The sequence below is a fragment of the Indicator indicator genome, chromosome 22 (assembly GCF_027791375.1).
Source record: "Indicator indicator isolate 239-I01 chromosome 22, UM_Iind_1.1, whole genome shotgun sequence".
Lineage (NCBI taxonomy): Eukaryota > Metazoa > Chordata > Aves > Piciformes > Indicatoridae > Indicator > Indicator indicator.
This window is the reverse complement of record NC_072031.1, coordinates 9,738,259-9,764,253: the sequence shown is the minus strand read 5'-3', so window position 1 is coordinate 9,764,253 and position 25,995 is coordinate 9,738,259. Positions and strand designations below refer to the sequence as shown.

General features: G+C 37.7%; 1 protein-coding gene across 1 annotated transcript in view; it reads right to left on the bottom strand.

Annotated features, from left to right (window-relative positions):
• Positions 1-25,995, bottom strand: part of CYTH3 (cytohesin 3) — a 45,615-nt gene that overhangs the window by 730 nt on the left and 18,890 nt on the right. The window contains exons 2-12 of the mRNA XM_054391323.1: positions 19,036-19,118; positions 18,444-18,508; positions 17,956-18,022; positions 14,151-14,269; positions 11,577-11,657; positions 9,451-9,563; positions 9,115-9,263; positions 8,490-8,601; positions 523-599; positions 371-442; positions 84-238 (exon numbers count right to left, since the gene is read on the bottom strand). Of these exons, the coding sequence (XP_054247298.1) occupies positions 84-238; positions 371-442; positions 523-599; positions 8,490-8,601; positions 9,115-9,263; positions 9,451-9,563; positions 11,577-11,657; positions 14,151-14,269; positions 17,956-18,022; positions 18,444-18,508; positions 19,036-19,118 (1,093 nt within the window). The remainder of the gene's footprint in view (positions 1-83; positions 239-370; positions 443-522; positions 600-8,489; positions 8,602-9,114; positions 9,264-9,450; positions 9,564-11,576; positions 11,658-14,150; positions 14,270-17,955; positions 18,023-18,443; positions 18,509-19,035; positions 19,119-25,995) is intronic.

The window sequence follows — 25,995 nt, the reverse complement described above, 5'->3', positions numbered from 1 at the left end:
TTAAAATACAAATTTTCTGAGTATCTTACTCCAAGAAAAGCTTACATTTAAGTTCTGAAAGACATTGAAGACTTCAAACTCACTTGATGGATTTAATCCATTCTTCCTTTTCCTCTGGGGTGGGAGCAGATATTCTATACACTACGTGGTTGCCTTCCACCACTCTACCATCAGCTTCAGTTTTACACGCTTTAATTACTTGACCTTTGTGGCTGGGGTTATAGAGTTCAAAGCAGTTCTGAAGGGTAGAAACAAAAAAACTTGAAAATACAAACCCAAACTGACAAACATCTTAATTTAACACTACATCTAAGTTATACATGGTTTATTTATCTTCATTTTTAAAAAATGTATTCTGAAAATATCTTACTGGTTTCCTGGGATCTTCAACTTCTCTTATGCTAAGATTTTCTAACGGAATAATTCCTCTAGGTTCTTTGTCCTAAAAAATTAGGAAATGCCATGTTGTTAGCCACTTAAACATCTTGATTACAAACAAAGTTCACTGTAACATATACTCACTGTTGTGTATTCAAAGTAATACAGGCAATTATCGGTTAGAATAAACCATCTCCGTTTCCATGTTTTTACTCTTCCCCCTACAATCAAAAGGCATGGCTGAATTAAATGTGTATTGCTGTCAAGGCTTCAACAATGGATAAGAAAGTAACTCAGTTTTGCTTGCTTTTCAAAATGTGGCTTAATTGTTTAATTGCAAATGGATCAGGCACAGATGAGCTGAGGGTAAAGGAACATGTTACTGCAACTCTTGTACTAAGATCAGACTCCTGAGGCAGCATTAACTATGGTGTCGCTGACCAACCACAAATTCTCTGAAGCTGCACGTCTCCTCTCTTACAGAGGATAAATGCAGTGTTTTAGCTGTCAGACCTGCTCCCCCTGTCCAGTCCATCACACCTATTTATTGCATCAAAAATACAAATAGAGTATAGCCCTGAGAAATGCAGTCTTGCTAAGACAAAGGGAGCAACCACCAGCAAAATTCGTAAATGGGTTGCAGCGACAGGTCCCACCTTCCCCACAGCCTGTCTTGTACAAGAAAAGGGTCAAGGGCAAAATACAAAATCAAGGGCATTTTATCACCTTCCTTTCACTCCACTTGTGAGCATACATGTGATTAAGAATCCCTCTCTGCTTTCAGATTTCACATCAAGTGCGTAAGATGCTTCTGAACATTATTAGCAGAACAAATAGGACGTGTCATCAGCAAGGAGTAAATCATATGCTAAAATGGACCAGGTTGCTTCCCACCATTTAGTATTTTTAAAGTATGTTCCCTTCATGGATTAATACATCATTGAGTACACCTGCCATAAGAAACAGCTACTGCTCCCAAAATGCCAATTTTTCCTGCATTAACAGTTTAGACAACAGCAACCACAGAGTTTGCTTACACCTGCTCATGTCATGCTGTAGGGAGCAGTTCCTCTTAGGAACATACATTATGGTCTCAGCCCTTTCAGCTGGTTTTCTGCTCTTGGCTACTTCAGAACCCATCTATCATTCCACAGTCTCATGATTTCAAAAACTAATTTTCCAGGAAAGGGAAACTGTACTTAAACCATTCACTTGGTATTAATATACAGGCTTAGTTCCACCATAGTTATCTGATTTCAGGATTCTGTCACCACCTGTGCATCATCCATTCAGCAGTGATTTAACTTCATTAGCCAAACATTTCAAAACAGTTCATCTTCCTCTTGAAGCAGTACTGATAACACACAAGATGCCCAATTTCATCCAGGTAATACAACTAAATGTAAGACCCGAGCCTACTTTTTTTAATCTTTTAGTTCTGCTTGAGATATCTGGGGTTTTGTTTAACACAGAAATCCAAATGACATTCATGAACAATTCTAGCAGTGTCATGAAATTTCTCCATACCAGCCTACTACGTGTTTGCATTGCAGACCAAGTATGTTGTATCTTCCTTTTGCTTGGTTCCATGACCTACACAGTAACCCAGTGCTAACACACTGTGATGTTGAAGGTACTCAGTAAACTTTTTTCCCATTACACACATACATGTATCTTAAGAAAACTTTAATTTGCAAGCAGGTGTGGTGAAATAAGAGAAGGCAAAATAGTGCAAGATGCAGAAGCCATGACACAATGAATGGTTGAGTGAACTGGAGACAGTGAGGGAAGAACTGGTGGCATTTTAGTGTAACCACTGCGACAGATCCTTAAAGCATTGCGGAAACATTCAAACTGGCACATAAGTCATTAGAAAAATTCCCATCACCTTGACTGAGAGATGGTTCAAGTATCAGGAAGTGTTTGGGCTAGGAATGTAAAGCTGACTAACTTCAGCATGACTCACTTCCAGATCAATGAATAAGCATCAGCAAGTCAGGATGACTGTCAGGGCAGTCTTTGCTATCCCCATAACATGACATTTTTTCTTAAAACCTCATGCTGATTGCTGTGACTTTAGGGTCACATTCTGCTTTCTAAGGTTAACATCATTTACATTTTAACAGCACAAAAACATCACCACATTTTTCAGGCTAACTGGTAACATCAGCTAGCATCAAATGTCATGGGTTGCTGAATTCTAGTAGAAAAACAATTCAGCAGGATAGAGGATGAAATAAATAGGCAAAGAGGTTACTATCAGAGAGGCAGCTTGAAGGAAATAAAGGTGCTTCTTCAAATGTGATATCATGTCAAAACACAATTAAAAATCATCAGGCAATAACTATATAGAGTTAAAAGAAGGCCTGCTTATGATTTAGGGAGAATAGACTTAAAACACCCACCACCTACAATAATATGAAGTGCCAATTAGTAAAGGCAGTTGAGTTTGCTAAAGTTTTTTCTGACATCCTCTTTAGAAAGCCAGATTTCTCAAAACAGAGACCTGGCATCAAGCTGCAGTTTTGATGAAGCTTTTGTTAGGAAACACTTCCCAGTTCCAGGACAACACTGTTGCTGAAGCCAGAAAGAAGACAGTTTTTCTGATAACATTTCTATTACTGCTCCCTTCTCCCTAACACAGCCAGTAGCTCACCACATTATACCACTCATGTGAGCCACAGAAATAGACTCTCAGCTCCTGCTCCACCAAGACATGAGTTACTCTTCTCTTCCAGAAAAAGAAAGGCAACAAGGCTGTATTTTTTTGGCAAGATGGGCAACTATTCTAGCAGTTAAGTCTCTCTCTCTGTCTCCCCACCCCATTACTTAATCACAGCTGACAACAGCACAAACTCTAATAAGGCTTTGAAAGGCGTTCTTATCTGGACTCATCAAGTTTCCAGGGGTCACTGTCTAACATGCATTTGATATGCTTTTACAGTGGGCTAAGACCCAAGAAGCTGGTTGATAAGGCTTTGTGGCAAGTAAACACTGCATGCAAGATTAATGGGTAAGAACTCATCATAACAGAACATTCTTTTCCTCCACCAAAATTGCTGTAGGCTCACAAAACAACAACAAAGGGGTTAGTACCATACTTTGTATCATTCCAGCTCCCAGCCTTTCAAAGATTAAAACTGGAAGAAATTCAGTTAGCAGAAGAGGATCAAGAAAATTAAAGTATGAATCCATAACCATTTACAGTAATGGAGAAATGCAAGTGATGTACTTCTGAAAGATCTAGCTGATTACAATGCAAAGATTTCACGAACAACAAAATAAAGCAGCACAATACCTTGTAGGTGGAAATCTAAGGAAACTACAAGAAAAGGCCACAACAAGGCAAAATGTAGAGGAAGAGGAACAGAAACCCTCTTCACCTATGTCACCAAACATAGGATTATTTCTTTCTTTCAATTCTGGGCAAAGCACAAAGAAGTAGCCAACAACGTAAAATAAACCACCTTGTACTGAAGGGAAAACCAACTGGCAATGACTTGGGAAACACCAGTTTCAATATAAAGAAAAAGCCTTAAGACTGAAGGCAGGAATGTAACTGAAGTTAGAAAATTCTACCCACATCTTCAGCACATTTCTGTATAGTTTTAGAGCAGAGAGAGATGCAGACATCAAGAATGCAGTGATTTTTGCTCAGTTCACCACCCAGCAGAGCAGACTCAGGAATTGCAGTTATACAGATGACTGGATTGAAGTTTCAGTTTCTTTGAACAAGCTTCCCTCGACCACAACACTAACCACTACAGCCTCAAGAGCTTCAGTTATCATAAAACACAGACAGGTACAGGAAGCCACCAGTTTCCTGATCAACCACTGCTCTTCTCTCATCCCAGGTTAGGGAAGAGAAACATCATCCTCTCACGGACAGATGTGCTGTAAAAAGTGCCACCTGTGGGATAGGCCTGGGTACAAAGCTTTTGGACAATCTCCAAGCCTCAGTAACAGCCTGACTGGCAAGAAGAAAACTAATATGATCATGTCTGTGGCTTGAATCAGTATTTCACCATACTGGAGAGGAAACGTCATGGTTTCCCTCTAACTACAAGAAAATATTACTCAAACTAAGCTATTTGCCAAGAGACGCTCTTTTAGGCCAAGAAATACCTCCCTGGGCAAAGCGACTGTAACATGGACAGACAGCACAAGCAGCAATGTCAAAATACCTTCAAGTGGATGGCAGAAAACATCACGGTACCAACATCACTAACAATTATGAAGCAGAAAAATCTAAAAGCTTGTAATGTCTCAGGCTGCTCTAAGCGAAGATTCATTACCACTCAGCAGCTTTCAGTTTTTCACTTGTAGCATTCATTTTCATTATGGGGTAATGATGGATTTTCATTATGGCTTCAAATGACCTAGAACTGAGTGATAATTTAGGTTTACCAAAGATAAAGATGTCTACATAAAGGTACCAGCTGAAACTAGAGAGATAAAACCAGAAGTGCTGTCCGGTTGCCAAGTTTGGCACTCAGAATTAACGCAAAGTCACCTCTGAACAATTCGGAGCAGCAAACTCTCCAAAAGCATGTTGTACCATCCCAGCTTCTGAAACCCAATGCCAGGCAAAAGAGCTAGAGTGGGCTTTAGGACAGATGCATTTTACAACATATCAAAGTTTCAGGATACCCATCTCCTGCCCAGAGGATAAGCAATAGGCTGAGCTGAAATACTAAAGTGGGGCATAAGCAGCTAACTGAGAAGAGATGACTGTAAGAAATATCAGATACAAACTACTGACCTGATGCCCTCAGGGTCTGCAAGTTGTCTTAGTCATATTTGCAGTTTTACATAAAATTTTTTATTTCAACTTTTAATGTTATCAGAAGCGAGCACTTAACTCTCATGCAGGAAAAGTCTTCTTAGCATTTCAACAACATCGAAGCTTTCAAAACCAGTATCGTCCAGATCTGGAGGAAGCCCTACCCATTTCACAAGAACTGTTTCCCAACAGAGAGGATTGTAAAAATGCAAACCATGTTGGCTGAGACAGCACTCTCAAAACACTGGTAAAGTCTCCTAGCAAATAGGAAACTCAAGGGAGAAGAAAGACAGAAAGACACCAAAAAAGATGTCCAGGTTTATTTCTGGTCAATGAATCTAAACTGCCACAACGTGTTTGTCTGTACCAGCCTGTGCCTGTTGAAAGCCCTGCAGTCCCTCACAGAAGCCCAGCTTCAGGCGTTTCCAGGCTGATTCACTGGAGGCTTCTGGACATGTTTTATTTCTTCATCCAAGTGACATCAGGCTGTGGGAGTGCTCCATGGAACACCCTTCCGCTGCACACAGGGCTCTTCTGCTGGGATTGCTGTGCACTCTCATCTGCATCATACCCAGTGAAAAGTTGGTTTTACTGACTTTGTGCCAGGGCCAGAGATGGGTTGTGCAGAAGGACCTGGCAGCTCTTACTGACTTTCAGTCACCTTTTTCCTTCAATGTCTTTCTTCCTCTATTTTTTATTAGTTCTCTTGTATGTTTTTTCATTGACAGTTTCTTCACAAGGGGTGCTTTGATGGGTGGATGAGGAATTGGCTGGATGGTTGTATCCAGAGGCTAGTGGTCCAGAAGACCAATTGCATCCTGGGCTGCAGCAAAGGAAGCATGGCCAGCAGGTTGAGAGAAGTGATTCTGCCACTTTCCTCTGCTCTAGTGTGACCTCACCAAGAGTACTGTGTCCAGTTTTGGAGCTTTCAACATGAGAAGGACATGGACCTGGTGGAGAGGGTCCAAAGGAGACCCACAAAAACGATCTGAGGGCTGGAGCACCTCTCCTATGAAGACAAGCTGGGAGAGTTGGGATTGTTCAGCTTGCAGAAGAGATGGCAGCCTTATAGTACCTGAAGGGGGCCTACAAGAAAGCTAGGGAAGGACTGTTGACAAGGGCTTGTAGGAATAGGACAAGTGGCAATGGTTTTGAACTAGAGAAGGGGAGATTTAGATTGAACATTAGGAAGAGGTTCTTTACTGTGAGGGTGGTGGAACACTGGAACAAGTAGCCCAGGGAGGTGGTGGAGGCCCTGTCCCTGGAGACATTCAAGGTCAGGCTTGATGGGACTCTGAGCAACTTATCTCATTAAAGATGTCCCTGCTTACTGGACTAGATGACCTTTAGAGATCCCTTCCAACCCAGTGCATTCTGTGATTCCATACTGTCACTCCTCTACACACACACTCTTGCTTGTACTCTCAGTATGTATGTTAGTATACAGGAGCACACTGGCAACAGAGGAATATGAAGAGCATCAACTTATACCCAACCCCTTCTCCAGAAAGTATATTTTATCTACATCATCTTAAAAGCCTTTTCTATTGAGATAGCTATCATCTCATGCTACAACATGGAGAAAAGCTGCAAAGTTATCTTTGAAATAGCGCCAGCTGGGCCAACACACATAAAAAGGCAAGAGCTTTCCTTTTCTGTATTCAGAAAGACAAAGAGCTCTATAGCATCTGTAGCTTAGAGGTCAAAATAAGACATCGGAGAGCATGTGAATGAATTCCAAATGCTTCCTTTGCACATCTATTTCCTTCCAGCACTTGCATGACTACTGATTTCCAGGTGCAATCAGTAGAGTGGGACCAAACCAGGCTCTAGGTTCACACTCACCCCTATGTGCACTCTCTAGCACATATTCCTTTTCAGACTTTAGTCACCATTCTCTAAGGGCAAAGTTCCTTCTACTTTAACAAGCAGTTATACAGTAAAGTGGCTACCACTTGGATTTAATAGAACATGCACTGTTTTAAATACAGGAGACCTACTTCTCTGAAAAACAAATTGCTAAAATAAAATTCCAGTCTCCTGCATACAGGGAATAAAAAAAAAATATCCCTAAACCCAAGTGAAAAACTGAATCCTATTAACTTTAAAAGGATCTGTAAAACACGGACATCACCTTGCAGTGCCAGGACATAACCAGGTGTTTCCACAACCCTGAATTTGGTGCTCACTTAAGATTCTATTAAGTAAGCTAAATATATTATTTACAAAGAAAACAAAGCAGGAAAAAGAACAGTTCCTATAAATGCATAGTTCACATGTAATTGATCTTTCAATAATTAATATAATACACAAGTAACAATCCCTCTGGAACTTCATTATAAGACATGTTGTTTTCTCTCATTAGCAACATGTTTTGTCTCTCTGGTTATGTTGTTCAATAAACAAGGAAAGTATCTTGAATAGTCATCTTTATTTTTCTGCTTTACATGTAAACACTCTTCTTTTGCAAAACACATTTGCATGTGAGCTAGACACTGACATGCCAGTCTTTCAGAGTACCATTGATGATACTGTTAGTGACACTGAGTGAAAAAGAAAAATGCTACAATAAATTTGATTGTAAAAACAAACAAACAAACAAAAAACAAAACCAAAAGAAAACAGAAAACAAACCCAAAACAAAACAGGAAGAAGGAGGAAGAAAATAAAAGAATGAGCAACTGAAGAAGAGGGGACTGGAAAGCAATCAGATACGTACCTCCTAATGCAGAATAAGCAGAGACAGCCAGTCACAGAACAGAAAGGTGATAGGTCATAGGCCATAAGGAAAACAAGAAGGCACATTTAAACCACTCATTAAAAAATCATAGCCAAAACCAAACCAAGAGAAACTCACAAATAATATGGAAAAATAAAGACATACAAAAATAACTCTTTGAAGAGAAAAATCTTTTGTTGTTGTTTTTTTTTTTTTTTGGTACGCAGAAAACTGAGTTGAAATCTCACACAGTTTTCTGAAATGACCTTACGGAGGCTTAGTTGTTATTTATCAGTCACAGCACATGGTAAATAACATACGACGTTTCCTTTTTGTCGCTGAGGTTTTATTTCTCAGCTAAGCAGAAATAAAACTCCCAAGCCTGAAGACTGATAATTCGGATATGCAAAAAAAAAAAAAAAAAAAAAAAGAAAGAAAAAAAAAAGATAACCTTCAGATCTAAAGGAGTTACTTACTTTGGCTCAAACATTTTAAAACACAAATTACAAAATCAATTCTATTACCTTCACAAGAAAGCAGAGACACGGAAGGCGCAAACATGCTAACAATGAACAAACACAGGCCAGCAAAACTGCCTTTAGAACTAACCTAATTTCAGCAGCCAACCTTCTCTATCTGGATTAAAAAATGTATGTGTCAGATCATTTCCATCATCCTCTGGAATTTTAAATGGCTCATTCTTAATACTTTCATATAAATTCTAGAAAAATAAAAAAAAGGAGGAAAAAGACATTATTAATAAAACGTCTAACAGAGAATGCAACCAGGATTTCAGCTTCAGTTCACATTCAGTACAAGTTCTGCCAATGAATCTGGGTTTGCAGAAAATGGTTTAGACTATCACGCTGTCTCAGATGAGTAAGTATTTTTACTGATACCTCAAGGGACAACAGGGAGCTCCACAAGACAAATGGGGAGAAATGCGGTGCAGTAACAAAGCAGTGATTTTTACTTTCTACTTTTTCTTTCTTTCTCTGACTGAGAGATATAGGAAGTGTTTTCTCTGGAATTTCCTCTCCTCAACAATACAGGGCATACAGGGAGAGCTAGCTCAAAAAAGCTGTATCATAAAAAGCTTCTTTCAGCAACTCAGTTATTATGCGTGCTAGAATATGTTTTTCTTACTTTCCGTCAACAAATTTGCCTGAGAAATATGGCACATGCTTCTAAGTTTCCTATTAAAAAATGTCTTGGCTCACCCAATCTAACTTACCCGTAATAATTCTTCTGGAAGGTCTCCACCTTCATTAATTCCACGATTCATGGAAATAAATCTCTCTACTGTTGGTTTATCTCTTACATTGTGGTTGTGCAGGCTGGTGTTTAACATAATGATGGCAAAGGAAAGCACGTAGCATGTATCTGAAAGAAGAGTTGAAAGCATATTTGTGTTGTGCCACAAACCTGTACAGTTAGCATACAGGTTTCTCATTTCACGTATTATTTTATCCTGAACTTCCAAACTGGGAATTGTCTTTTGTAGAATTAAAAATATGATCCAAAAATGGGTATGTATAAGTAAGAGCCCCTATTGTTTCCTGTGACTAACCTGTAGACTGGAAGACTCCTGGGTTACAAAGGCAATAGCGTGAAGCAAAAGCTTCCATCATACGATCAATTTTTTGAGCCTCTCCTGGGAGTCTGAAGCTCCAGAGAAACTGCCTACAGAAGGGAAGAATAATTGTTAGACTCATTCCAATATTCATATATTGAGCATGTATTACTAATAATCAGAAGCAAAGTCAGCAACATCTATATAAAATATCCTGGAGATATGTTCTCAATCTTTCCACACACAAGTCAGGAGCTATTAAAAAGCAACATGCACAGATGGCTAGCCCAGTAATTCAGCCAGCAACACTGCATGCTATCAGGCAAGATAATACAGCAGGTCATATTCTGAGATGCTCCCTTTTTTTCCAGACTAGTAAACAATTTTCTGTATGCATCCCATTTTTTCCATGAGAATGCTATGAGGAAACAATTATTTCAATCCCCCCTCTGTTTCCTGGCCACTAAAACCAATAAACACTCAGCTAGACTTTTCTTACGATGTGAAAAGACACAGTAAGATGAAATATGTCTGGTAGGGGAGAGAAGCAAAGAATACAAAACGCTTAAACGCCTTTACCTGAACTCATCAAAACGTTTTACGAATAGCAACAACAACAAGAAAATCCCCAGTGCTTAGAGAGGTGCTGCCTGCCCAGTTTAAGTTCACCCTGGAAGAATCATACCTACATCTCAAAAGGAAAGGCTCATGGTACCATCTCCGTAATTTTCAATGCATGCAAGAGATCTGTGCTCCTGTTTATCAGCATGAGCTGGACTACTTTCATCACTGACTCTTTCTATATACAGGTACACTGGAATGCATACAGGACAGAAGTCTTCACAAATTTACTTTTGGCACGCTGTGGTGCCTAAAAGCTCCAAAGAATTTAATCACTTATTCTTTTCTTAGCACGAGAATTTTCTCAATTAAAAGAGGACCTGAACCAGCAAAGTTACATGCTCTGCCATGCAAAACAAGTTCTCAGTATTCCCTGTACCCTGGGTGCCAATATTCCTGTCTTTATCAGTTTTCATTTTAGGACCTTATATTAAGGTGTCACAGGCCATCTTTAGTTTGCCAGCTCTACATACTATTCTTATACTCACCTTGTGCAAGGTTCCAACCCAGATCACCAATTTTGTAAGCTACCAAAATACAAACATTTAATAGTAGCAGCTGCTAAGGAAGAATAAAGTCAAACCTAATGTTAAATTGGGTTAAAGAGATAGGAATATGAAGCCTCGCAGACAAGCTTCAGCAGCCAGAAAAAAAGATTTCCTTAGCTCAAGCCTCAGGCAGCTCAAGTTATCACTCCCACATTACTCAACCATAGCAAAGCTGTTCTGACTTCACATCACAAGGCACTGCACCAGAGACAAAGATCACACAGACATTTCAATTTATCTGGTGTCAGGAGGGAGTCACTTGTGGCAGTAAAACTGGCAGAACTGTCTGAATCAACTTAATTTGCTAGATTTATTATGGATTTCCACCAAGACTAGAAGGGACTTCACGAGGTCACTGTATGCTGGCATCCCAGAGAAATCACAAACTGTTCACTCAGCAAGAGAAAAAAGCATACTAAGATATCACACTTTCATTCACATGACAAGTGGGAAACTCTGAGGAAAGGAGAAAAAAAAAATTACTTGATTCAAAGTTTACCTCTTTGTAACTGAACATTATCACTGATTATGGTCAGTTGGATTCTTCCCCTCCCTGCTCAGATGAACAAGTTGAGGCAGAAAGAAAGGAGAGAGAAGATGGCACCAAAGAAAATCACTTATTTGCTTAGGTTAGGGGTTGTTTGGTTTTTTACCTGTCTCTGTGCTAAGATATAAATAGATCTTCAAATGTCCACATATGGCAGGCACACTAAAGAGTTACAGCTATGTTTTAGTTGTATTTCTCTGAAATAATTAGGTTTTCACCTTCAAAAGGCAGCACACGCAGAAGCAATTGGAAGGCTTAAACAGAGCTGTCTCTGCTAACTTGCACAGTAATGCAGCTAATGGTGCTGAGCTGTAGATCAGTTTTCCAACAAATACATCAACAGTCACTCATGAGAATGTGCAATTTGATAAACGAACCTCAGGTCAAAAAAGAAAGAATTTACTCACCTTAAAGCTTGTACAAGATTGAGATCAGCGAACTCATGGAGTTCAACAAATGCCTGAAGAACTTTAATATTAAATTCATCTCTATGGAAGACAAAATTGGAAACAGGCAATTACAACTGAACTATAAAGGTCTGTTGGCTTTGCTTTTGAGAATAAGCAATGCAATAAATGATTATACCAATCAAATCATCAGAACTAGTTTACACATTTGAGGGGTATTTTAATATTTTATAATAGTATTTGGCCCATTTTTGCTGGTAGGTGAGCAAGAGCTAGTACATTTGAACTGCTTTTAGCAAGAATTTTTTAGCTAAGAACAGCATTTTTTAAAGGGCTGCTTACTATGTACTATGTTCTTACTTCACTCCCAAAAAGCATTACAATGAAAGTTCACTAAATCAGAATAGGTTTTGAACAGGCTTCTTCTCACCTTTTGTATTGCCATGTAATCCATGTGCCAAATTATGATTTTGTTTGATACAAAGGTGTTGAAAGGCAAACCCAACTTTTAAACATTAATGAACACAAAACTTTTTGGATGCAGACAGAATTTGGTCTACACTGAGTTCATGTGCCAGAAGTGTTAAGGCTTATAATCCTCAGGGTGTGCTTGAAATACATCACCAAGACAGAATGTTGCATATCAGCCTCCACCCAAAAATAGAAAGGTGTGCATCCACCAGGAATTACCTGTTACATTACTAACTGCATGGTCAGACTAACCTGTAACACTCACCAGCAAACACCTTAAAACAAACCATTCATCAAGATGTCCCTATATTGTTTACAGAAAAAAAACACATCAGCTCTGTCAAGCAAAACAAAGCAGTTCTCATGAAATTTAGTAATGCACAATTAAATTGCATGACTGCCCTTCAGTGCAGTGAAATAAAGTGGTGTAATAGTATAACAAAAGAGAGCACTCAATAGGGGTACTTTGTTACTCCAAGCCAAATAATTGCTTTTGCTCATATGTATGTAAAGCTGCAGTAAGTCAGAACAAATATTAGTCTGATACATTAAAATCCAGAAGAGCTAAAATTAGAGTATTTCATACTTCTGCTGGGTAGAGCTTCAAAGACACAAGTCAAATACCACGAAAGGTCTAGGAAGCCACTTACCTACATAGAAAGAAACCTTAAATATTTTGTAGAATATAATTTATCCTGCATTTCATGTACATTTTTAGGTATTATCTTGCTCCATTTTACCATTCACTTTTTTTTTTCCCAGTTTATTGAGTACTTAACACTATAAAAGTCAATAATTTAAAATATAACTCTTTATGGCAGGATATTGTACAAATATTTCCCTTTTGTTGACTACCCTGGTCTCATGCCCAGCTATATTTAGCTAGAATGATGGGCCCCCAAGAGGGAGTAACAAAGTAAAATAAAATGTCCTCAGACTCCAAATGCCTTGGTACAAGATAGTAGACAACTCAGCAAAAGCTCATCTATAATATGCACTGTCATTTGCATGCCACAAATCACTTAATAGCTTGCTCCTGAGGTAGTCAAAAAAGCAAAACTAGCAGCTTAGGAAGACTATTTGGCACAGTCAAACAGAGCTCTCAAAACGGACACAGACTGCTTTATACTTGCTTTGTTACAGCTTTGAAAGGATGGACATTAACATGGGGATTTTTTAATACAGAAATATTCAATAGAAACAACTTCATCCTGTTGTATAACAAGCATTGAAGCTTCTACATATGTTGTACAGAAACCTCATAGTGAAGATTTTCAACACAGACATATCACAGTAAAAACTTTCATTAAACCTATTAAAGTCAGGGGGAAATTGCTGAGCACGAAGTAAGATGTTGATGATGTAAACAGATTATGAGTGCCTGAAAGGGATCTGCCAGAACATATCACTACAGGAGTATATCCTAAATGAGTCAGCTTTCAAACCTCTGTAACTAGCACCTGAACTGGAACATGTGCCAGCATGCAGATACATGTGCTCCAAGCCACTCTTCACTTGGCTTTTTCTTCTGCCTTTTTCAAAATCAATTCCTGGGTCACACAGCACTGGAAATAACCTGCATTTTGATTGTGTTTTGTAGAAGTATGTATCAATATGCATGTTGCATGTTTATTGTCCTAGGATTGATAAAGATGTGGTACAGCTGCCTCTTGAGACTTCTATTTCTTAATGGGAAATCCAGGTGCATGGAAGACGACAACAGTAAAAGCTGTTTAAAATTGTTGTCCCATAACTATCCATTTTAATAAGTAATTTCTCTACTATCCAATTATTAGTGATTGTAAATCACTCCTTGACTGGGCACAGTATCAAGAGTTACTGGAACTGTTGCAATACAACTCTCACACATTCCAAAAGCTTATGGTATTAAATTTGGCACTGCAGTTAAATTTAAAGGTAAACCAACTTAACAGAAAAAAGCACTATACAATATTGCAGTAGTTTTACTTCTTCATGTAGTATTTATACATCTCAGAATAGCTCTCTCAAGCAGTCTTTGAAGGGTAAGGTAACCACCCAAACCCGTAAGTATGCTTTGTAAACTCAAGAACAAAACCCAAAATTTCAGTAGTTTCACCTTACCTTTCACCGAGGTAATCTCCAATTACTGTTTTATTTAATCCTTCTCCTTTATAAAGGAATTGTGCAATGTCTTCTGCTGTGTTCTGCAGGAGATCATTTTCTATCAGAAACTGTATTCCCTAGGAAGAACAATTGCAGGTGAAAAGGAAGGTTAGATTTCCTCCCACAAGTATTCATGTAAATATTGCTCACACATTTGGTATTAATGTCCTGACACAGACATATTACATTAGCCTACAGCTGTAGGGGGTTTAATGAAATGGTAAACAAATGTTTTTCAGTTAGATAAGCAATATTTAGTATTGGTTTAAAGATAAAATGAGAACACATTTCTAAGGCTAGAAGTACTAGGTGGCAGTTTGAATCCCTCAACAACAGAAATATCAAATATTGAGTAATGATTCCACGTTGCTCTTTAATGTGTGAGTTGGCCTGTTCATAATATTGCATAAATGTCTGAAGAGACAATCTGTAAAATCATATAATGAAGAGGAATAACTTAATCACCATCACGAGGCAAAATAAAGCATCTGTTATAATCTACAAACTGCAACCCAATACATCAAGCCACTACTTGCAGTAGAAGTAGCAGCTGAAGAAGATACTGAAACCAGTTTAAAAGAGTTTATGCTGACACTGGGATTATCAGTGACTTCTGGTTGTGCTGGAACTAAACTATTCACAAAGGACTTGATCTAGACTATTCACAAAGGACTGTTCATGAACCAGTGAAGCTTCTATCATGGAGCTTCTATCAAAGCCAGGAGGAAAATCTTACCCTGTCCCTCAGCAGGTACTTGACCAAGCCCCTGGACTCCTAATGCCTCCATAAATTACTGGCCCTATAACTGGCACACTCTAGGGATGCTCAGAGAACTCTCTGTAAAGTGGTAAAGAAAGGAGACTAAGAGTTATATCAAAATGATGCAAAGGATGAAAGGGATGTTATTCCGCCACTCAGCAGGTCATGAAGACATCGAGCTCTTTTTTTTCCCCCATCACACACCCCAATAAAGATGTTGCTGCTCCTGCTGATTTTATAAACTTAACAGCACACTAGTGAAAAGTAGGAATGGCAGCTGTGACCCTATGTCTTAGATTACAAATATGTACAGATATGGAGTAATAAATTATTCCCAATCTTTCCTACTAGAGTATTTCATGAGTTCAGAAATACTGGTTTTCAATTTTTGCAAATGGAGCACCTTTCTTTATTACATTACAACTGGGAAATCTTTTTTTTTTTTTAATGTGGCATAGGAGTAACATTCAAAAAAGTAATTATCCTTCTGTTTAGTTGATTCTGGGGTTTTATGATAAAATTATTACCTGCCTGACTAAAAAAAAAAAAAAAAAATCTACTTCCTAACCTGAAAAAAAGATAATGTCCATGGAAAACAAAATTTCTGTGCACAGAAGCAGATACTTTCAGATACTACAGAAATGAATTTAATTTTCCTTTTTCTGGATTTTTTCCCCCTTTTTTACTATTCATAAGATGTTAAACAACACAAAGTCAAATAGACAGGAAAAGGAATTTGTCTGGGACAACAACCCCAGTGTCTGGAATGAACAGTAAAATAGGTCAGCCAAATCCCCATCAACTCCTACACTATCTTTTGTCTTGATGCAAATTTTCTTTCTGTAGACTGATAGGAGATGGAAGACAGCTGTACTAGTTTAACCTCCACACACAAAATTCATAGCTCCAGAAATACTCCACATTCACTACAAATATTTCATCTTTTTTTTTTTTTAATCAGTGCAATGAAATCTCCTTTGAATGTGACAGCTTTCACAGTACCTTAATTACAAATTTTGCAATTACTTAAACCCAGGCTCTGTCACAGAGAATTAATTTTCTGGCTGTAACACAGGCAGCGCTGACTTCTGTGCTGAGACTCTGAAACACAACTTTATGTCTTCTGCACAGGGACTCTTTTTAAGTGTTTTACAAACTTTACCATTATAACCCTTCCCACACTAGCTAACCAAATCCGAAACAGTGTGGTATGTAACATGACATCACATTATCTGCCTTAAACACAGCTATTTTGAATGAGAATTTTCTAGATGGGGGTTGGAGAATTGCTCTCTATATGTAGGTTACATGCTAGAAAACAAATGTCTTCATATAAAAAGGAGAAAGTTACTCCAATGTACTCCTAATATGAAAGTATTAGAATTCTGTTACCTGGTTTTAAAGACAAAAACTTGGAGGATTTGGTGCATGTATTATCAGCCCAGTTCTTTCATATTTCTAACTCCAGAGACCACCCTCCCTCCCATTTATGAATAAAAAAAAATCCTTTTCACAATGACCCAAGTTAATTCTCTCAACATTAGAAGGATATATATTCTAGCTGCCTGTAATTCAAATCAGCAGCTGCAAACAAGATGATCTAGCTCTAGAGCAGCCAGCTCCTGCAGGCTAACACTGATTCACAGCCATTATTAAGAAATTACTACTGTAAGTATGTTTACTACATTTAAATTATGTTACAGTAGCAATGTGTCCCCAGAATCTATTTTTAGAAGTAGTTTCACCCAACAAGAACAGTAGCAAAAAATAGTTAACATTGCAATGAAAGCGTCTGACATCATCCTGTGACTTTGCCAGAAACTTCCAGGACATGAAAGAGCTGGAGGACAACAGCAAACTCTCAGGATATCTGGGGAGTATTCTGCCCTCAACAGAACTCTAAGTTAGACAGTCACCAGAATGGAAAATAAAATGAAAAAAAAAAAAAAAGACATGGTCAGTAGAAGGATTCTATACCCCAAAGAATATGAGTGTTTCTGGTAAACTGAGAACAACCTGAAGCATAGCAGCTATCACTGTACTTGGAACATTACAGAAACACCAAAACATAACTGAATCAATGCAACTGGAAAGAAACACATCAAGAAGTAACACTGAACAAAAAAAAAAAAAAAAAAAAAAGGCTAAACAACTTCCAAAAAGAGCTTAAAGAAGACTCTTTACAAATTCAAAATGGAGGCTCAATTGCAAAAAAACCAGAAGGCAGTAAAAAAAAAGCAAGGAAGACATAAAATGTAACGTAAAGGCTGAAGGTGAACTATGTCAAAGCAGCCCTTTAAATACATTTGGGGAAGTCTGTAAGAGCATGTGTGGGTCCCTGATTTTCCAGAAAATCAACAATTATGTACAAAAAGTAGAGGCACTACCAGGAAATTAACTACTTTACTGTTGGATAAATGCATGGTAGACATCTCAATATTGGTGACCAGGTTTCTGCCTGCAGGTGTTTGTACAAGTCATGTAAGTACACATATAGATGTATACAAACCTATGAATGTTCACAAATGCCTGTTGTGCAAACAGAGCTTAGATATGTAAATATAAAAAGTCCATATAAGAACAAATTAACACATGTTCAAAGTATTTTAGAAGAAACAAAAATAGGAAGGCATTTTTTAAAAGCATGGCCTCGCTAATAACCAAATATAAAAACGTTTTTAGAACTGTATTTGATATACCAACATAGAACACCACTAGCAAATACAAATAATCTTTCTGTAAGCCAGCTCAATCAATAGCTGGCATATCTGATTGTTGATAAATAACCTCCATTATCAAAAAAGGTTTGCTTAAGGGAAAAAAGCACACCTGACTAGCAAATGACTAGGTGACTGCTTCTAGCTAAGCGCTCTGCTCAGTCTGTTACAGGATATACAAGTAAGACCTGTGGACTTCTATTATCAGACTATATTTGTTGATCTATGGATCATATTACAAGCAGGAACTCCATTCCTGACAAATGGAACAAAAAAAACCTTGTACCTTCTTAGGGTCCATGTTGAATTTCTTCCTTCCCATGGCTATTTGCTTATTTCTTTGTGTAGTTTTGCTACACATGTAGGAAAAGACAAAACAAGCAGCAGTTATCAGTTGCTCTTTTACAACAACAACAACTTCTGGATGAGCGTATTTATATTTTGGCTACTTTGTGTTTTCTATTACAAAAACAAGCCATTCACTTTTTACAAAGGGGGAAAATTATATTACCATTTTCAGTTCTTCCGAGTGATTCAGCTTCAGAGAATTCTGTCAACTGGACAGTCTAAAATACTACATTCTGTCCAACATATCCTTTGTCCACATGAATGACACATCTGAACAGGATAAAGTCAGGCTTTAGCGACTTTATAATAGACTGAATAAAGGTGACCCAATGTTTATTTAGCGTGATGAAGCTATTTTTTTTGTTATTCCTGGAAGACCTGTTACAAGCTCTTACTGATTCATGTCCATATGTTAGCAGTACTTACCTTTCTTCTACACTCGTCAGATTATCAATTTCTGTCATAACTTCAGCAATTTCAAATTTTAATCTCTGCCAGAAGAAGGAAGGACAATATGTTAACCTGCATTAGAACAATTTTTGACAGATGATCATCTATCATATATTATTTATTAGGTTTTATTTTCTAGTATTTGCTAGTCACCTGTATCATATTGACTTTGCCACAACTGAATGACTGTTAAACATATGGGTCTGAACTCCCAGTTTGTGCTCACATCATAGCATCAACACCAAACTGCCATTATCAACTTCAGTAGGTTTCTTTACCCAGATTTCTCACTCACTCCTATTCTATATGCAAATCTGCCTTTTAATGAGTTCTTGATTACACAAATCAAATGTGTACACATGCACATACTGCATTACATAAATACAGAAGTTTGTTTTTTAAAGCACACAAATGACACATAAATCTTACTCATTGTTAGCCAAACCTAGTTTAAGTCATTTATATGCTTTTAAAACAATTACCTGGAATTCATACCTAGACATGCAGTTTACTGTAACTTAATCTATTGAAGTAGTCTTCTAAGGATCTTTACAGAGAAATCAATTACCTCGATATCATCAATCAGTTCTTTTTTTCTGCGACGAATATTTAAAAGCTCTTCTCTTTCTTCTATGGAGAGGTCATCAGGCACTAGAATAGAGCAAAGTAGTCTTTTAGCATTTGTAAAAATATCTCATCACAGAGAACTGAATAAAACTGATTTTAAAAAGTGAGTTTACAGGAAACATCAGGGTTGGGTTTTTTGCGTGTTTGTTTGTTTTTTAAGCTGGGAATATTTCCAGGGGAAAAAGCCTGAAACCAAATTGAACCCCAAACCTTATCTATTGGAATTCTATTTTATAATATCTTAAGTAAGGTAATCAAATAAATGGCTATGGACAGAAACTATCTTTCAAAAGAAAGACAGACATTCAAAGGGAACTTGTTAGCATAGAGTATGTGGTAAGATTTGGCTCTGCAGCTTAATTGCTGCAGAGTCTGATATCATTCAAGTTACTTCAGTTACAGATTAAAATCCTCCATGTAAATGAATTATGGTTCAGAAGACATGACTATCTTTCAGGGAATAAAGCCAAAGAGAAGTCAAAGCTATATACAAATCATCAACAAGATCTGATTTCAGACAACATCACAATTTCAGCACCACCCCTTCATCTGTTTGCAGAGCAGAGATACAGGTAAGCACAATACTACCATCACTCTTTCCCTCAGTAAGATATACAAATAAACACCCAGTCAAAATCAGTTCTTTAACACTGTATCACAAACTTAAGGTTTTATGTAACATCATTTAAGTTAGTCTGGAGTATTTACGTCAACTTTAGGTCTCTCCTTAGCAGTTGATACTGAAGATGCAAATGCACCAGCAAACACAAGAAGTTGTTCACACAAAACTTCTGCTTTTCTTGAGCAATTACATTTTCTCTAGCAAGAAACTTCTTTGGAACGAGATTACTCTCACTTCTACAACACTAGACATCAACCACAAATATTCACTTCCTCTGCAATGTTCCTATAATAACAGTTTTAATGCTACCCACTTTCTTGGAAATAGTTCCTTAATTGTAGAACAGCTTTTCCTTCTAGCTTAGCAAAATGAACAATAAAAACCATTATCAAGAAATTTAAATGCTTCTGTCCCAACAGCAACACACGACACCAACACAGGCATTTGAGATGGCCAAAGTTGTAAGCAACAGGATCATAAGCAAAGTTTCATCTTCAGAGGAGATTTTTAAAGACACACGCGAAGCACTCTGTTCAAATTTTAATAAAGGAATATATTACTTCCAACATCCCACGGTTAAGCTCCTTTCTTTACAGATTCTAATCATAACATAAAATCAAACATAAAATCCAAATGGCAGCAGACCTTGTTAGACATGAAGTAATTACAGCAAATGATCTCATTTAACTACTCCAGATACAAACATGATTAAATTACTTCCAGTTTAGGAAATTAGTCTTCCCTTGAACAAATATCAGGCTTCAATACCTTTAACCTGCTTTTTTCCCTTCATCTCATCAGAAACCCACCCACTCCTAAAAATTCCTTGCATGCAAATACCAGTAAGATACTTTTCACAACAACTCTTATAAATACATGTGCCTACATCTTATCTTTGTCTCACATCTGCACTCTAAGATCTTAAACCACCAACACTCTGGGGATTTGATGGTTATACAAACACTATGTACATACACATACCACAAATATTCTGGTTAGTTAACTGAGGACTGACAATAAAACAAAAGAAGTCTGTTACTCAATGCTGGCAAACTGTATAATCAATCACTTTCTTAGCTAGGATGTTCAAGGATCCTTAAAGGATTTTTGCAGTATTACATTGGTAGATGAAATGACATTACAATTTTGCAGTACCAGTATTTGTAAGAGTTCTTCATTTTTTACCTTTTTGCCACAGCAAGCATTTTGGTAACTCCCTCCTTTGCTGACAACTGGAAATATTAAATCAGAACCCAAACAGAAAATACTCTTTAAGCATTAAATAGATAGAATTCATAGATGGTGCTAGTTTGTTTTTCAAGATGAGTTACAAAATCTCTGGATTGCATGCTAACACAAACTCTTCCATGAGAGCTTGATGAGTGCAGTTTCTTCTTCCTTACATTACCATACAGTAAAAGCTCCTTGGGACAGGTCTGGAATGCCTAGAACAAGAGAAATTGCTATTTGGAATCAACACAAATTGTGAGTTTTGTTTGCTCAAGCAATCCAGCAAAGAAAAGAAATGAAACACCTCCATCTTCTTCCTACAACACCCAAAGGCTGACTGCTGTGCTTTTTCCTTTCCTCTGATCACAGGCACAGCAGAGAGACAACCCTTACAATATAATTAATGAGGCTGTTAGATAGAAAGGAAATAAACTAAATGGAGTCAGACTGTGTTCTGCATTAGGAAATAACATCAAGTATCTATCTGCCAGATGCAAGACAAGAAAAGTCTGCCAGAAAAGAAGATTCTGCACTTGGAGAGCACTTAGAAGACACCACTTAAATGAAAACTGCACATTAATGCAACATCTTTAAATAATGGTAGAGAGCCAAAAGATTCCAGTATCTTTTGTTAAGAAGGGGTTACAGTACTGCTCAGCTTCTAGAAAGTACTGGTATAGTCACTGCTTTACTTCCAAACTACCAGCACATACATTGATTTGTCTGCATGACTCCTATCGTCACCATACACTGGTATACGTGCAAGATATTGAAGATGTTTGCTTTATTCTCATCCTTCTCCAGTGCTGCTGTTCTATCAATGTGAAAACTCACCAAAATAAAGGTTCTTAAGTGACCTTGTGGCCTGCAACTTCAGAGGCTGAGGGTGCCTGCTTCAGAAGGCTATGTGGCTTTGTATCTATTGTCCCTGTTGTTTCAGTTTTGTCTGAAAACAAAACAGTATTTCTGTATTTCAGTGAAGATTTTTGGAATATTAATACTGAAGGCTGTGCTTACCTTACCTGAAAGAGTGGAAGAAACTCACCTGCAACTAAAAACAAACAAAATCCCCACTTACACAAAAGGGCACCATTAGTTAAACTTGTTCCTTACAAATAAGGAAAAGTAAGGATCTACTCAGTTTTCACACCAAGTATCTTTTGCTTGTTATTGATCCCTAAAGATTCAACAAAATCTAGGAAATATTAAAACCCTGCATCCTACTTCTAAATAGATAAAATGTCTCCTCAGTGACAGGCTTAAATGGCAATTAGTCCTTCTAACTCAAGCACAAGGTGCCTTACACAACCTGCAGTACAGGGACCACAGTGAGATCCTGAAAATAATTCTCTTTGGAAAGCAAACCTGTAAAGCTGTTGTGCTGAGGTGTTCCTATGAAGTAATTTGACTATTTCCACTTTGGAAATATTTTTATTAAAAAACCCATGAAAACCACAGTTGTGATGTCTGGTGTCATGGCTGATGCTAGACTCACGGCAAGCAAACGGGGGATCAAAACTGGCTGATGAACAACAGGGCGGTAAAACATCTTCAGAGTCCTAAGCAAATACTGCAGATGAATGACAAGTGATGATTTGCCCTGGCAAGACCCCTTCCATAAGCCATTTTTTCACTTCAGCAGCTAGAACACTTCTGGTTTTTCTAACCTTGTGTTCACATAATCCTCCCTCCGCGCTCAAGAGCTCATTGAGCACGTATTACATATTTGTTCTGTAACACAAATTTTCTAGCCGACCTCTCTGAGTCATTTCCAACATTTTTGTCTTTCACCAACCTAAACACAAAGCAGACAGGATGGGAGGAGTTAGCATGAACACTTAAATACTGAAAAAGAACAAAAGCATTTCAATATAGTGAACAAACTACAGCTGCAGCATGCTTTCATGCTGCCTTATCTTTAAATTAAGGCAATGTTCTAGTGTAAATCATTTGTGTGAAAACCTTAGAGCTTACACAGAGGGCTTCCTCCTTCTAAAACTTCAGACTTTCAGCTGTTACAGAATGAAAAGTGAATATACATACTGACTTTTAAGAACAACAAAATTGTTGAAAGTACGAATTCTACTCTTGGCCAAGTAGCCAGATGAAAACAAAGCACCAAACAAAGCACCGCCAACAGAATTAAAACAAACAAACAAATAAACACAAACCTAAGAATAATGAAAGAAAATTCATATATTCCAACTTGGCCTTCCTACTCTAACTGGTCTAAATGTACTGAACTGCATTTCCTGGAAACAAACACTTATTGGAATAAACACTTTTAATACAGGTTTGTCTACTCTGCTTTAGAAGAAAAAACAAACACAAAACTCAAGTGAAAACCAAACTGTTTGACTTCCATGGCAAACTCTGTAGCTTTGCTACAGAAATCAATGTCCTGTCTTGTCCATCCAGTAGTGATGTCACTTTGTTAAATAATTTTCTACTGAAAACCCAAATTCAGTATGCAAACAAAAACATTAGCCCAGAACTCTGATGACTTTTATGAAAAATAAGAAGCATTTCTGAGCAACAAGGCACCCAAGAAAGGTCTCTTCCACACTGAGAAAGAATTGCAACAGATTGGCTTGCAAAGAAAGTACCACAAGTTAGTGACAGTTAGGAGCAAGCTCCATAACAGAGGACAGAAATCTAGTCCTTTGCAGGTCCACACCTCTGATGCCTTCATCTTGGTAACAGTCCCATCCCTGGAAACATTCAACATCAGGTTGGACTCTGAACAACCTCACTGTTGAAGGGCTGGACTAGCTGACCTTTAAAGGTTCCTTCCTTCCAACCCAGAAGTATTCTATAATTCTGGTTTCCAGTGGCAAAAATTAAATAATTTCAAACTCTCAAATGGTATCATATGAACCAAAACCCCTGTGTTCACCTTTTTTTGAAAAACTTACTAGTCTTTTGATCAGCAGTCACCAGTCAAGGTGTTAAACAACCTCAGCCCCACCACTTCCTTCTCGTTTCAGAGCTCTGTCTCAAGTGGACACAGTAAAACAATACACAAAACAGCAGAAAGCAAACATCTAACAGTAGATGAAATGCTAATCCTGAAACTTCACTCAGGAAGCAACTCCCTCACTTACTGTTCAACTAACTTTTTGGTTTCACACAGACAAATATTCTTCTTCTTCCATGTCAGCCCCCATTTGGTGGTCTTAAGTATTTCCATTCCAAACAAAGAACAACTGGACGGAATTCAATTTTGCAACTACTGAAACATCTTGCAAGTGTAAAGATATTTACACAATGCAAGGCTTTAAACAAAGCTGAACTCACTGGTGCACAGAATGGGTAGACATGTTTCTTCTCGCCTTTAAAATAATATACATTCGTCTCTGAGAACAAATCTGATTGTCTCAGGACATTTGCCTCAACGGATATTCTCAGGCTATTTTCTCTTCCCTTTCCCCCTACATGCTCCCTTTTTCTAAACTTAATTATAGGAACATATTCCAGCTTTCAGACAAGATGTATAAACAAAGCTGTGACCACTTGTGGCTATTAAAAATTCCACAGAAGTTTTTGTAGGAGGACATCCTCCTGAATACACATACCTCACAGTGCAAAACCAAACTATATCTGTATTAAATTTGATCAGTAAAACTAGATGGATTTGGTTGCTTCCTTCTTTTAACTATCTTACTGTATTAATCTTTGCTATTTAGTCACTGATGAATATGTTCCAGCACAGAAGTGATCACTAAGAGGGGAAATAACCCTTTTCACATACAAAAAAAAAATTACCAGCCAGTGGTATGAGGAATTTAGGATCGAGTCCATGGCTTGCAGAGTTATTTTGAGGATTTTCAGTCATGAGGGACACTGTGGCCAGAAAGCACATTAGTGTCCAAACCCAGAGAAGAACTTCAAACTCACATCCATCATCCTCATTGTTTAGCTTCTGGAAATCACACCATTACAAGATGTTCCTGAAAATATTTTTCCCTGTAGCATAAGGAAATACTTTACAGGCAAGTTGTAATTGGGCTCATAATATGTGAGGGGGGAGAAATAGCGTAGAGATGTTAATCTTACTCCTACATAAAAACATACTTTCAGGAATGTAGAGAGTTTCCCTCTAATATGACCCACTAAATCTGCAAGATGTATTATATTTTTTCACTTCTACTGCAAGGTAGGTTTAATTACACCATCATCTTTTTTTTTTTAAGAACAAACAAAAGCATAAAAAATTGGAAATATGAAATACATTTTTGTTCTATACAGAAAGATATAGCAGGGTAACTTCACTGCCAAGTGTAAGGTAATTTCTTGTACAAAATAAATAGTATGTATTATAATCTGTAAGAATTACTTCCAAAAAGTCAGTATTATGTTTTTGTCCTGTTCAGAAATATCCATGGAGATTTTAAGTAGCGTTAGTATCCCCAGTCAAGCAGTAATTAGGCAGTTCCAAAATGCTGTAGAATGGGGTCCAGACAACACTGATTTGGAGGGGGAGAAAAAAAGATTTTTCTTAATCCAACCCATACATTTTACCTGCCACCCAAAGAACATCTTCTTTCAGCTGTCACACAGAGAAAGAACATTGCCTCACCATAGTGTTTGCAAATACCCTTCTGCCTATACAGTGTACACCACAGTAAATGTGTTTCTTGAACTTGATGGAAGAGGAGTTTGCAGCAAACTCTGCAGTATGTGTATCTTTACAAACTATGTGTGTAGATAACACTAGTAACAACAGCTGCCAAGTGGACGAGAAGACTATAAAGGCTTTTCATAGCCCACACCAGCTGCTATCAGCTGCTATTCTTAATGGCACTGAAGCACATACAGGTACAACAGCTTTCAGATCTTCACCTTGCTATATAAAAACACCCATTGAAAGAACTGGAAAGACACCTACCTTGCTTTGGAGTTCCTAATTATACCACTGACACAGGTATTTGCCATTTGAAAGCAGTATGTGTTTAAGTTAATGAGTATTTCCTTTTTCAGTCCACAACGTTACTTTTATGAACATGAATAGGCAGCACTGAAGGCCACAATTACTTTCTGTTTACCTCC